The sequence below is a fragment of the Adiantum capillus-veneris genome, chromosome 8 (assembly GCF_014529385.1).
Source record: "Adiantum capillus-veneris isolate H3 chromosome 8, ASM1452938v2, whole genome shotgun sequence".
Classification (NCBI taxonomy): Eukaryota; Viridiplantae; Streptophyta; class Polypodiopsida; order Polypodiales; family Pteridaceae; genus Adiantum; species Adiantum capillus-veneris.
Window position 1 is genome coordinate 117,983,001 of NC_140938.1, and position 14,420 is coordinate 117,997,420.

A 14,420-nucleotide genomic window follows, 5' to 3' on the forward strand; every position below is an offset into this window, starting at 1 on the left:
TGGAGGGTGGTCAAAGCAACCTCCACACTATGGGTGAATTGTTGATGCAAGAACTCCATTTGTTCTAGGAACCCTGCTCTAAGAAGGATTTTACATTTTACATATCCACTGTAGATCTTGAGGGATGTCGAAAAAGTTTCCAATGTAGTTTATCATGGGCCAGTTCGTGCGCAATACGAAAGCACATATCTCTGCTAAAGTGCACATGCATATCCCATGGTTATCCCATTGGTTCTCTTGGGAGAAATCAATAGAAAGCGTGCTCACAGGTTGCTACAAGTAACTGCTACTGGGAAAAATAAGTTCTCATGCAAATTGAACAAGTATTAAAATCACCAGGCTTGCTAGGCATAGTAGAAATTTCTTTTTGACATGCAATTTTCCAAGCTCCCTTTCATATGCTTTGTGTAATGCGATCAACTTATATAATTTGCCATATATAACGTTAACTCAAGGGTATAAACACAAAAAATGACTTTCGAGATTCTAGCATGTCAAATGATATGAGTTTTTTTTAAAGCACTTGTTTTAATAGGCCCTTGATAAAAAAAAATAGGTGTCAATTTTAGGCCTTGATCTAAGTCTAGACCAGTTTAAGAGCTTTACATCTCTAAGTTTTTTTTACTAAAAAATGTAAGCACAAAGAATTGAATTAGAAAAGCATTCCTAAGCATTAAAGCCCTATGCTCAAGATCCCACTTAAAAAATTCTACATCCTTAACTTTAGAGCCTCCGTTACAAATTTAAAACTCTAGATCTTTAAGCTATAAATCTTACTTTAAAAGCTTTAAAGTTCTAAGCTTAAAACTCTAACGCCTCGCGGTGACCCTTCCCCTACTTGTGGGTCCATGTAACCTTTTCACTTTCTTTAATTCAAAGTTTTACCTTAAAAAAAAACTTTAGGTTCTATTGGAGACCTTACTTTAAAAGTTCTACATCCTTAAGTTCTAAATTTAGCTTTAAAATCTCCAAAAATAAAAATAAATAATCTCTAGATATTAAAGTTTGAACTAACAAAAATAACCATCTTATAAATGACAACTTTAATCTATCACCTCAAGTTTCAAAAGAATGAAAGAATTTCTCAAAATGAAAAGGCTACTCTTTATCATTGAACCTCTAAGGCTTTCAACGTTTCCTCCTGCTTAAACGACAGTCCAAAATCTTTTCCTTGGTAAATAAACATTCACTTCATATTTCAAAATTCAAGAAATGTCCATCATTAGATTTACACATTCTTCATTCAAATGAATGTGCACTATCTTATTTCATCCAAATCAACATTTTTAGCATATCAAAAAATGCTTGGAAATATAACTCGATTTTTTAAAAATTTAGTCAGCAAAAAGAAAACCTTTGTCCTTTGAGAATGTCAAAAACTCCAAGTTGCTGGTTGTGCACATATTCGAAACCAGCCGTTCACACGACGGGTGTGCCCTGTGCGCTAGCCGTTAGTCCAACAGCGTCTCTCGTGAGTCGTGGATGATGTCGTGGGAAGAGAGAGCTCCAGAAGGCGTGTACCCAATTGAAGGCGCCAACGCCTTCTTTCTGGAGCCTTCTCGCATCATTAGCTCTAATTATTTCTATTTCTCTGCAATTCCTCATCGCTATTACTCCCGCTCTTTCTTCCTCCCTCATCAACCTCAACGCGCAGACCACCTTCAAGCGTCGAACGTACAGCAGAAGAAAAGGAAAAGAAAGAAGCTCAGTGCTTATGCCCTTAATCCGAAGGAGCTTCTTGCCCAACGACGACACCAGGTATCTTCTTGCCCCGTGCTTAGAATGGTGGACGTCAGAGGGACTGAACTTTCGTCGTGAACATTTGTTTTATTTTTGGTTCACGGTAGTGATTTGTTTTGTTTTTGGTTCACGGTTCTTTACAGATTCTTCATCAACCTGCATAGATGTAGATAGAGTTGATCATGTGGTGAGACTAGGTGCTTGTTGAATGACGGTCCTCAAGCTGGCGACCTTGTTTCATGCTCCTTAATTTGGAAAGGTGCACATACACGATGTTTCAAGTAAAAAGAAAAGATGAGGTATTTTGTGATCTGATTGTGCATTTGCTTAGCAAGATGAGTATGTTGGCCGGACTGCATAAAACTGTCCTCCCAAGCACAGGAGTCCCACACTTAAATAATTCAGGCCTGGCCATTTACACTTGGCCGAACACCGACCAACTGTGCCTAATGCCTGAGGTATGCTGGGTGTAACTTGAAATCCCGCATGACCATCTAGCCCCTAATATGGACTCCACCCCCCAGCTCTCTGAACGAGTGATGTGCACTAAGCACCCTACGAGCGCGTGCCACGTGTGCTTCGTGGCCTCGATGCTATATAGATGATGTGATAGAAGAGAATCCTTATGCCATCGAACAATGAGCGCGCGTGAAACCCTAAGCCTTCCTCTTTGCACCCCTCACGACTTGACCTCGACTCAAGTTCATCCCCTTTTTGTTCGCCTCCACTCGTAGTGCAAAAGACGGATGGTTCATGGCACAACTTTAAATAAGAATACCATCAAGAACAGGTTCTCGAGGTTCTCTCATTGTTTAGCAGGAGAGACTTCAAGAGTGGCTACCATCAGATATGCATTAGGCTAGAAAATGTCCGTAAGACTGCTTTCAAGACAACATTTGGTCTCTACGAGTTTCTTGTCATGCCGTTCGGTCTTACAAATTCTCTTGCCACGTTCTGTAGAATGATGGATAGAATATTTAGACCACATAGAAATTTTGTGGGTACATTCTTTGATGACATGGTTGTCTTTTCAAAGTTTGAAGAGGAGCATAGGGATCATTTGACGGCAGTTTTCCATGAGTTACGCAAGAACAAGCTACTCATTCATGTTCTTGGATATTTCAAAGGATGGGGTACGCATGGATCCTGCAAGGGGGCGAGCTGAGGGGGCACTCCGCCCAAAAGAGAGAGGGCGCTGATTTTGTCATTGTGTGTGTGGATTTTCAAGTTTGAAGCTTTATTGAAAAACTGGGCTTCTCCCTCGTCTCATGTAGCGTGATGATTCCGCTCTCGTGCATCTCTCTCTCCCTTACACGTATGGTAATGCCCCACTAGCTAGGCTTCTGAGATGACCATATACAATCTTGTGGATTTTATGCGCATTTGCCCAGGCAAGGGCCATTTGAACAGGAACCGGATCGGCTAATTGCTAATCCCCCACAGGTACACACAATTTTATTGTGACAGATTATGAAACACGAGAGTTTCTTGTGTGCAAACTCGTCCAAATCAAAAGGGAAGTGTCCCATTGTGTGCCGGAGCTCTTGGGACACTCATAACATGTTTGCTCCCCTCAAAACAATTCAGAACAGAAGCTTGCTGCATTGGGCCCCCCTCTCTATTGCTAGAGAGATATTTGCTTTAGATTGCACAAAGTCTGGTATAATGCTTCTAGATGTTGTAGTACTTGACGAAGAGACCATGACGACGATGATGTTAGATTTACACCACTCTGCTGCTTCACATAGGTCTAGGGCACTTCCTTGTACAGCTAGTGTCTCTGGGTTGGCCACCCATAGCATAGGTTGTACCTTGTCCGGCCGCCCGAGTTTCGGGCTGGCCGTCCACTTGACTTGGGCGTCCACTTTGGGCACTCATATATATGGGGCTAGGGGGGCACACATTTCATAGATCATAGACATTGTATTGAGGGTCTCTTGCTTTGGTAGTCATGGGGGGTTGCTCTTCCACACATAGCGTTTTGTGTTGTCTACCCTCTCTCTCTCTCTCTCTCTCTCTCTCTCTCTCTCTCTCTCTCTCTCACGCTTCGGCACACGTGCACTCTCACATGGTTTCAGAGCTTAGGCCCTCCATGGTCTGGGGGCATCTTTCCACATGAGGTCCCTTCTTCCAAGAAGAAGATCAGATCAGCCAACGTTTTCTGTAGACCTGCCAACGTTTTGCAGAAACCAGACACGCGATGGAATTTGGCGTTTTTCTGTCATGGAGGACCCCACCTCCTCCTGCGTTGTTGCTCCCACACTTGGCGATCCCCTTTTGGCAGCCAGCGTTGGCCTTTTTGGGCATTTTCGTCGCCAGAAAACCCCTCCCTACAACTTGCGTTTTCAGCCAGATTTGCGTTTCGGGCAAATGGCAGCGTTTTCAGTAGAGGGGGCAGCGCTAGCCTTGACCCTCTACAGATTTTGGCATCCGGTGCTTTGCTGGCGACAATCCTCTTCAATCCTTCAGATTTCAGCCATATATCCGTGGCTGTTTTTTCTTTGTTTTCAACCCTCTGACAGCTGTGTATATAGAGATAAACCCTCCCTACACCCTCTACACCGCTCTGGACCCTGTCGGGAGGGTACGAGCACTCTGAAAATCGTTGGACAACAACGTTTTCGTTACCTTGCAGTTGCGTTTTTTGGGTGGACAGTAGCCTCTTGGCTTGTGTTTTTCACAGAGGATGAAGTGACCTCCTGTCACTTGACACATCCAACCCTATGTGTCTGTGGACAAGCTATAGCATGACAAGGGTTCAATTTAGTCAAGTTAGTCTAGAATAGGAAGTTATCTAGCACTTTTGTGAGTTTGTTAGCAGACCATGCATGTCTAGACACTTAGATTAGATGCATATCCTGTGGTTGCACACAGCATGAACATCAGAACCCATTAGATTCCATTAGTATCATTTTTACAGTGCATAGACCTATTTTCCCTATTTTTGACATTTTTCACTTATTATTTTTAAGCGACTTTTGTTGGAAAGTAGGTAGGGCAATTTTGCTAAGTTTGTATATAAGAAAACCTAGCGCTAGCACTTTCAAGCAGAAGAGGCAGCAGGAGCACACGCTCAATAGACAACTTCTCAGCAGAACCCCCCAGGAGGCCTAGCTTTTTGCATCACAGTAGAAGGCTGGCGTTTTTGGACCAGATTAGCCAGCGTTTTTGCATTGGCAACAGCTTGGCGACAGCAAGAAGCAGAAGACTCCCAGCGTTAGCAGATTACCCACAGCCAGACCATTTTCAGCCCTAGCGTTTTTGCATCTGCCAAGCATTTCAGCGTTTTGTAGACCTACCGCGACGGAACCAACACAAGCACCAGCGTTTTCAGTTTTCAGCACTTAGACATCGCAGAACAAGTCCCGAACCTCGCAGATCTCACCTTCCCGCAACAGATCCTCGCCGCACGGTCAGATCCCGCGAAGTTTGCAGATTCAGCCCGGAAAACGCAGATTTCAGCATCTGCGTTTTCAGTGCGTCGTCGTCGTACCGTCTCCATCAACATCGTCATCGACAAAGAGTCAGAATTCAGCAGATAGAAGATTGCAGATTTCAGCCATTAGCAGTTTTAGATTTCAGCCCGTCTCGTCGTCGTCCTCATCGTCGTCGACATTGTCGGCAAATCCAAGCATCGTAGAGATTTGTGCAATCAATATTAGACCACTCTTGCCATCGAGAGTGGGGTCCTTGAAGGAGGGTTTTACAACGTCTCTGGTGTCGTATTCTCTTCTCTCTCTCTCTCTCTCTCAGTCTCAACACCTTCATTCGCAGTGTTCATCCACTTTGTTTGTGTCCACTGCACTCTCTCATTAAAGGAACGGAAGGTTCTCCCTTCCGTAAGTAAAAGGAACCCTTGAGCACAGTTGAGAGCACTCATCTTAAGCAAGGTTCAACACTCACTTCCGCTGCACCTTACATTGGTATCAGAGCTTTGGCAGTGTTCTGTATCACTCAAGGAAAGAACCACAAGAACCACATAATTTTTTTTGCTTGTTGAGGTCACACGAACCCAAGTTCACTTGGGCGTGTCGATTCCTAATCGTGTTTTTGAAGAGACAGGAAACCCAAGAAAGAAGGGCTTGTCCAGTCTCCCCTTGTGCCTCTTTTCACTCATTGAGAGCGGACCGTGCAGTTAGCGGTTGGCCGAAGCGGTATGGATGCTTCGCTTGGAGGTGATGAGCATGAGAGAGGTGAAGAAGGATTTTCCCCACCAGGAGGTTTTTCTGACTCTCCCCCCTTCCGCATCTACACCAAGGATTGCACTAACTCCTATGAAGGAGTTGCCGCAATTGTTTATGGATAGGAAGTTAGAACGAGAAGCAAGGAAAGCAAAAAGAAAGGAAGAACACAAAGAAAGAATGGCACCTATAGCATGTGAACACAAAGAAAGAAGGGCAGCCATAAAGTGTGAACACACAGCAAGAAGAGCCGAATTGGATCGCGAGTACGAGCAAGTGCGCTTGGTGGCCGAACAGAGAGCCCAACACATGCAAGAGTTGTTGTGACTTCTTTCTAATGTGCAGGCGCAGTTTGAAAAGGAACAGGAGAAGGAGACTCTTTCAGTCTCTTCTTCTCCAAAGCATGACACACATGAAGATTTGCACGATCAAGATGTGTTTTCTTACAAGCATGATGATCAAGACGTGATTGCTCACAAGGATGATGTGTTAGTTGATACTTTCTCTAGTGAAGCTAATCTCATTGCAGAGACGATCAATCACGAAGCATCGATCTTGGCTCTCGAGCCTGGGTCCAAAGAACCCCCACATGAAGATTCGATCAATCAAGAAGAACCGATCTTGGCTCTCGAGCCTAGGTCCACATAACCCCCACAGGAAGTATTATGTGTTCGAATGATTAGTCAGTACGCATTGTAGGAGTGTTTCATTCGTGATCGTTTCCTGTATTTTGTCAGCGTCTTTATGTGATCCCTTTTCATAGGCATGCCATATTGTACGTTGAGCACGATTTACTCATGAATGAGCACGGATGTATGCAGATTCCTCATGAAAAGCTGAAAAGTATGCATTCAAGAAAGTCACATTCCATGTCTCTTCCTTGGCATGACACAGTCGTAGAAAGAGCACAAGAAGGATTGAGCATCAAGCATTGGCATTTCCATTATGATTTGCCACAGTTGATTGATTTAGATCCGAAAGAAAAGATTCGATCTCATTGTTTGCATGTGTTTGATGAACGGTTTGGCATTCCGTCTCTATGTTCATCTACATTGCATGCACAGTTTTTTCGGAGGAATAGTATTTTTCCAATCACTTTACATGGAATGGGTATGTTCATGTTTTTGCGTTGGAATTGTTGGAATTAGGGTTGCAGAGAAACACACACAGCTTGGAGAAGACGAAGGAAGCTCAAGGCAGACAATAGAGAGTGTGTTACTTAGTGTGCGATGGAAAGATAGATAGCCCTAGAGTGATGGGCGTATATACAATGCACGGGGGAAAAAACCTCCTAAAGAGGGAAAAAATGCCCCGGCGGTCCTAGTGTGTTCACACACATCACTACCACATGTATATGGTAACAAATCTCCCCTGGAGTGATGCGGTGAACGAGAGCTGGCACATGAGTAAAGGGAAGTGCCATGCCCTGAGGACAGGATCAGTCCACAAAAGGGAGTAAGCCCAAAGCTTTGTGGAAAGCTTCAAGCTTCTCACGAGACAATGCCTTTGTGAAAAGATCTGCAAGGTTGTCTTGTGTTGGCACATAAGCCAAGCTGATCTCTCCTGCTGAGAGCCTCTCCTTGACATAGTGGGTAATGCACCTCAATGTGCTTTGTGCGAGCATGAAAAACTGGGTTCCTCGCAACTGCCAATGCGCTCTGACTGTCAATGTAGATAGTGTTGGCAATGTCATGTCCAACACCCAAATCAGCCATAAGGCGTCTGAGCCACACACACTCAACCGTAGCTGTGAAGACTGCCCGGTACTCAGCCTCACAACTCGAAGTGGCCACAGTAGGTTGCTTCTTGCTCAACCATGATATACATGAACTGCCAAGCATGAAACAAAAACCACTTGTGGACACTCGCGTGTCAAAACAACCAGCCCAATCTGAGTCCGAAAAAGCATGTAAGTCTGGCGGCAATGATCCCCCTTGGGATAAAACAAGCCAAGATGTAAAGTGCCACTAAGGTAGCGGAAAATCCTCTTGACAGCCTGCCAATGCTTAGACCTTGGGCTATGCATAAATCTGCTGACCTGTGAGACTGCAAACTGAATATCCGGCCTCGTGTTGTATACATAAATGAGGCAGCCAACAGCAGTTTGGTAAAGAGTGACATCAGCAGGATCACCAGCATCATGTAGACTCAACTTCAAACCTGTTTCCATGGGAGTGGCAATAGGTTTGCAATCCTCAAGTCCAAACTTACATAGGAATGTCTCTATGTAACTTTTCTGACACAAGGCAATACCACCATCACACTGCTTAAAATGTATACCCAAATAATGATGCAACAGCCCCAAATCTTTCATCTTGAAAGTAGCATTCAAATCAGCCTTAAATTCAGCAATATGTCTCTCATTTGGTCCAGTGATCAGCAAATCATCAACATAAAGAACCACGATGAGAAATACATCACCCTCACGTTTTACATACAATGTGCTTTCGGTTGGACTGTTACGAAAGCCTTGTTTGACCAAATGAGTATCAGCTTTCTCATACCAAGCACGAGGAGATTGCTTCAACCCATACAAAGACTTGTTACATTTTCACACTTTGTCCTCTTGTCCTTTTATGACAAAACCGCGAGGCTGCGTTACATAAACTTCCTCAAATATGTCACCATTCAAGAAAGCAGTAACGATGTCTGATTGATGTACATCCCAACCAAAATGAGCTGCCAATGCACATAGAAAACGCACAGTAGTCATACGACAAGTGGGAGCAAAAGTCTCGTCAAAATCTATGCCTTTTTGTTGTGCATAACCCTTTGCAACAAGTCGAGCCTTATGGCGATCGATCTCACCATCCGGCTTGCGTTTCTACTTGTAAACCCACTTCGTACCAATGGCCTTTTTGCCAGGAGGCAAATCACATAAAGTCCATGTGTCATTTTCTATAAGTGCATCATATTCTGAATGCATGGCAGCCATCCAATTTTTTGAATTTTGTGCTTCATCAAAAGTCAGAGGCTCCTCAACATCATGTAAGCTAGACACAGCCAAAGCATAACAATCTGATGCATAAGATGCATGGCGAGAGCCTGAACGAGTACGACTAGACAAAGGTGCATCCAATTTACTGTCACGCAAAGTGTGCACCAGCCATTTTGGCATACCTCTAGCCTGCTCATTTTCAGCCCTTTCCTCATCAAGTACATCATGTACATCTGCATCAGTAGGCTGATCTAAAACATTTTCAGAAACCCCCATAGGCTGTACATTTGCTTCATTGGAACTTACATTCGTATTTCCACCACTGAAAAGAGGCAACAAAGTGTCATAAATGTCCTGTGAGCTTACATTACTGTCTCTAGTACATGACAGCAAGGGCTGAACAGAATCTTCCACAAACACTACATCCCGTGAAACCAGAATACGTTTTGTTTGCGGATGATACAACCTGTAACCTTTGCTTTCAACACTATAATTAACAAAAATACATTTGACAGCCTTATCATCCAATTTTCTGCGCTGCACTTGTGGCACCAAAGCATATGCCAAACAACCAAAAACACGCATGTGCTCAATAGAAGGTTTTCTATCATGCCATGCTTCATATGGAGTAATAGACTGCAAAGCTTTCGTAGGACACCTGTTAAGTACATAAGTGGCACACATAATGGCCTCAAGCCAAAAAGAATGCGGCAAAGCTTGACTTTTGACCATACATCGTGCCATTTCCGTCAGTGATCTGTTTTTCCTCTCAGCAACACCATTTTGCTAAGGTGTATAAGGCAATGTACATTGGTGTTTTATCCCACGACTAGCCAGAAATGCATTAAATTCATGAGACATATACTCCCCCCCTCGATCAGAACGGAGGGTGTCCATAGTACATTTCGAGACATTTTCAGCCATAGCTAGAAATTGTTTGAAGCACATAAAAACTTCGGACTTCGCTTTAAGCGAAAATACCCATGTAATCATCAATGAAAGTCACGAAGTACAGGTAATTGCCCAAGGACGGAGTTTGCATGGGCCCACAAACATCACTATGCACAAGCTGCAACCTGCATGTAGCCCGAACTGAACCATCCTTTGGAAACTTAGAACGCTGCATCTTACCCAAAATACAGCCTTCACAAACATGTTTGACAGGTGCTTCAAGAGGTGGCAAAGAAGCAACCATATCAGATTTCTGCAAACGCAACAAACTGGCAAAATTCAGATGACCAAAACGTGCATGCCAAAGTTTTGCATCTGGAATAGCCCTTGAATCTGCAACAGCATTTGCAAAATTTTGTCCACACTTGTCATACAAAGTGAGCTTATACTGCCCACGGCACAAAAGGCCAGATGCAACAATTTCATCACCAAAACTGAGATCATGAACTGTACATCTGTCATCCACAAATTTGACTACAAGTCCAAGTCTAGCAAGTGCGGATATAGACAAGAGATTCTTCTTGATCCCAGGTACATAAAGTGCATCAACAAGTGTGAAGGAACTACCATTAGCAGCAGTGAGCACAATCTTTCCAACTCCCTGAACTGGATAAGAGGCGTTGTTGGCACAAGTGACTGAATTCCCATGAGGGACAAACTCAAGAGAGGTAAACAATTCACGATGTGAGGTAATGTGCTTTGTAGCACCACTGTCAAAATACCACACATGTGAATCTGCAGCAACTGACAAGCATGCATCATGGACAACAGGATTGTAAGTGCACTCTGCGCTAAAAGCCCATTCTGCATCAACATCAGCATTACAGTCTCCTTTCACAGAAGACTCAACAATGGCTGCATTTGTAGTGGAACCAGAATTTGCAGTGGAACCACCCTCTTTCTTCTTAGCCTCTTTGGCCTTCAACTTAGGACACGACTTGATCAAGTGATCATTGGCTTTACAATAATGGCAACGCATCTTCTTTTTGCCCTTATCACCAGAATTGCCAGACGAAGTACTGCCAGCAAAAGCATTAGGAACAGAATTTTTGCCACTCGCAGCAGAACCATAAGAAGTGGCTGCATTATTGTTACCACCCTTTCTTTGAGAAGCAATAAAAGCCTGTTCAACTGCACGCTGCCTAGTCTTGTTTTTTCTAGAAAGTGACTCTTGCAACAGCAATGTGCATAATGCATCAAACTTGACAACTTCAAGATTTCCTTGGGTCATAAGTCTCCAAGTACTAGCAAAAGTTTGGTAGGAATCTGGTAAGGCATCAAGAACAGTCTGCACAAGGGAACTATCTGAAATGACTTCACCTGTAGAAATAAGCTGCTCATTGATATCCTTGACACTAGCAAGGAAAGTGTCCATATCATCTTCCTCATGCATAATCTTCGACTCCATCTCTTTACGCAGCAAAGCAATTTTAGCCTCATTGCGGCTTGCATAAAGACCTGCTAAAATATCCCAAGCCTGTTTTGCAGATTTTGCTGAACGGATGTGAGGAACAATGGTGCGCTTCACAGACAACGCAATCAATGCATGAGCCTGCACATCCTTAACATCCCAACGAGCTTGTTCTGCCGTAGGCAAAACAACTCTAACAGCTGCAATCCTTGCAGCAAGACCTGCAACATCCTCAACATCGCCTACATCCTCAGAACAAGGACGTACATCAATGCCCTGCACAATGTTCCAGACACCCTTTGACACAAGAACATGTTACATCATATAAGCCCACATAGGGTAGTTGTCCCCATCCAACCTGTCCTCAGCGGCAAACATCTTGAACACATCTGTGTTGTTGTTGTCAGCCATGGTAAATGTTGCACCTGATGTAAAAACTGCCCGAAAATAGGAGAAATGGAGCGGGAACAACCTGTGCTATATAGCACAAACCGTAGAAGACTATAAGATACCTGTTATGAAGAAAATGGCACTGACAGAAATTCTGCACAAAATGACGAAATAGCCTGTGCAGTACTGCCTGTAGTGGAAACGGAGGCAGAAATGAGCCCAAATCAAAATTTTGAGCAGACCAAGCTCATCGAGTTCACCCAAAATTTTTGTCGACCTGCGAACGCTCGCCAAAGCTCACTGAAATTGGAGAAAGTGAGCAGGCGTGTGCTGGAGCAGCTGGCGACTAAGCCCGGGAGGACGTGACTTGCTCTGATACCAATTGTTGGAATTAGGGTTGCAGAGAAACACACACAGCTTGGAGAGGACGAAGGAAGCTCAAAGCACACAATAGAGAGTGTGTTACTTAGTGTGCGGGGGAAAAAACCTCCTAAAGAGGGAAAAAATGCCTCGGCGGTCCTAGTGTGTTCACACACATCACTACCACATGTATATGGTAACAGGAAGTGGTTTCAGGAATTTTCAGCTTCGGAGATTCTTGAAGAAGGTAGATGCATGACTGCAGACAAAGTGGAAGCATTGAAGATGACTTTGTGTCGCTTTTGGCGCGGCCCAAAGAAGAAGGTATTGCAGACCTTTATGAAGTTCAAGTATCGCATGACCCACAGATTAGAGTGGGCCGACGAAGAGTCCTTTCTAGGATTCTGGATATTGTTGGCGATCTCCCTCGACGCCATAAAGTTCGGTACCAGTACCTCACTTTGAAACGGAGGGGATGTCACGTGACACATCCAACCCTATGTGTCCGTGGACAAGCTACAACATGACAAGGGTTCAGTTTAGTCAAGTTAGTCTAGAATAGGAAGTGAGCTGGCACTTTTGTGAGTCTATTCGCAGACCGTGCATGTCCAAACACTTAGATTAGATGCATATTCTGTGGTTGCACATAGCATGAACATCAAAACCCATTAGATTCCATTAGTAGGATTTTTACAGTTCATAGACCTATTTTCCCTATTTTTGACATTTTTCACTTATTAATTTTAAGTGACATTTGTTGGAAAGTAGGTAGGGCAATTTTGCTAAGTTTCTATATAAGAAAACCTAGCGCTAGCACTTTCAAGCAGAAGAGGCAGCAAGAGCACACTCTCAACAGGCAACTTCTCAGCAGAACCCCCCAAGAGGCCTAGCGTTTTTGCATCATAGCTGAAGGCTAGCGTTTTTGTACCAGATGAGCCAGCGTTTTTGCATTGGCAACAGCTTGGCGACAACAAGAAGCAGAAGAGTCCCAGCATTAGCAGATTACCCACAACCAGACCATTCTCAGCCCTAGCGTTTTTGCATCTGCCAGGCATTTCAGCGTTTTGTAGACCTACCGCAACGGAACCAACACAAGCACCAGCGTTTTCAGTTTTCAGCACTTAGACATCGCAGAACAAGTCACGAACCTCGCAAATCTCACCTTCCTGCAACAGATCCTCGCCGCACGGTCAGATTCCGCGAAGTTTGCAGATTCAGCCCGGAAAACGCAGATTTCAGCATCTGCATTTTCAGCGCGTCGTCGTCGTACCGTCGCCATCGACATCGTCATCGACAAAGAGTCAGAATTCAACAGATAGAATATTGCAGATTTCAGCCATTAGTAGTTTTAGATTTCAGCCGTCTCGTCGTCGTCTTCATCGTCGGCAAATCCAAGCATTGTAGAGATTTGTGCAATCAATATTAGACCACTCTTGCCATCGAGAGTGTGAGGTCCTTGAAGGAGGGTTTTACAACGTCTCTGGTATCGTGTTCTCTTCTCTCTCTCTCTCTCTCTCTCTCTCTCTCTCTCTCAGTCTCAGCACCTTCATTCACAGTGTTCATCCACTTTGTTTGTGTCCATTTCACTCTCTCACTAAAGGAACGGAAGGTTCTCCCTTCCGTAAGTAAAAGGAACCCTTGAGCACAGTTTGGAGCACTCATCTTGAGCAAAGTTCAACACTCACTTCTGCTGCACCTTACACCTCCTGCCAGGACACCATCCGATGGTGGTCCATGCGGTCTCTCAATAATTGCTGCAGTACATGGTAGCTTTTACATTGGCTTGATAATCTACGGGCGTACGATACTTGGGATTTTCATTCATTCCAACCATCATTCGGTGGTTACTTGTGGTTTGCTATGGACACACCTATGCACTCATCAGAGGAGTTCACACGAGATATGGCCATTCTCATGGCATATGGGATTTTGACATTCCCTGAGAGGACACCACCATCTTGGGTGGACAGACACTTACCACTTGACCTCGACACTTCAGATCACGCTTACACAGGAGCATCTACATGGACTTAGGGAGAGTATCTTGGATCTCTTCTTGGACAAGTTCATTGCTTGGATCTACAGATCGGAGTGGGACTTCGGTGCTTTGGACTCTCTTGGAGAGTTTACCCAAAAGATGCGGGAGATCAGGCATCATTACGCACCTACATCGGGAGTCACCCGAAGCTTGGCTTGGATGGTAGTGTAGTTGCTCTTATATACTCCTGATCATTTGGATTGCTACCTTCATATTTATTAACATTCACCCTCGTAACCTTACAACAGACTTATCCCTCGACTTGGGCAGTAGGCCACTTCCAGCTCATTCACATTGAGAGCCGCACCAAGATGCGGTTTGGTGGTGTTGTTGGCGTGGATTTGTTTTGGTTGACAACGGAGGATTGGAGACAGGAGATACAAGCAAGAAGACGCAGACAGATTGGTCTGG

The 14,420-nt window shown here is 44.2% G+C and overlaps 1 protein-coding gene across 3 annotated transcripts in view; it reads left to right on the plus strand.

Annotated features, from left to right (window-relative positions):
* Positions 1-1,396: 1,396 nt before the first annotated feature.
* The window catches only part of LOC147452836 (Methyltransferase MT-A70 family protein), a 139,459-nt gene continuing 126,435 nt past the window's right edge, over positions 1,397-14,420 (plus strand). For 2 of the 3 annotated variants that reach the window (XM_086518432.1, XM_086518433.1), the window contains exon 1: positions 1,397-1,758. In XM_086518432.1, the coding sequence (XP_086374558.1) occupies positions 1,483-1,758 (276 nt within the window). In that variant the 5' untranslated portion in view covers positions 1,397-1,482. Of the gene's footprint in view, positions 1,759-1,883; positions 2,040-14,420 lie in introns of all 3 variants that reach the window. The other variant, XM_086518434.1, reaches the window with a different exon arrangement.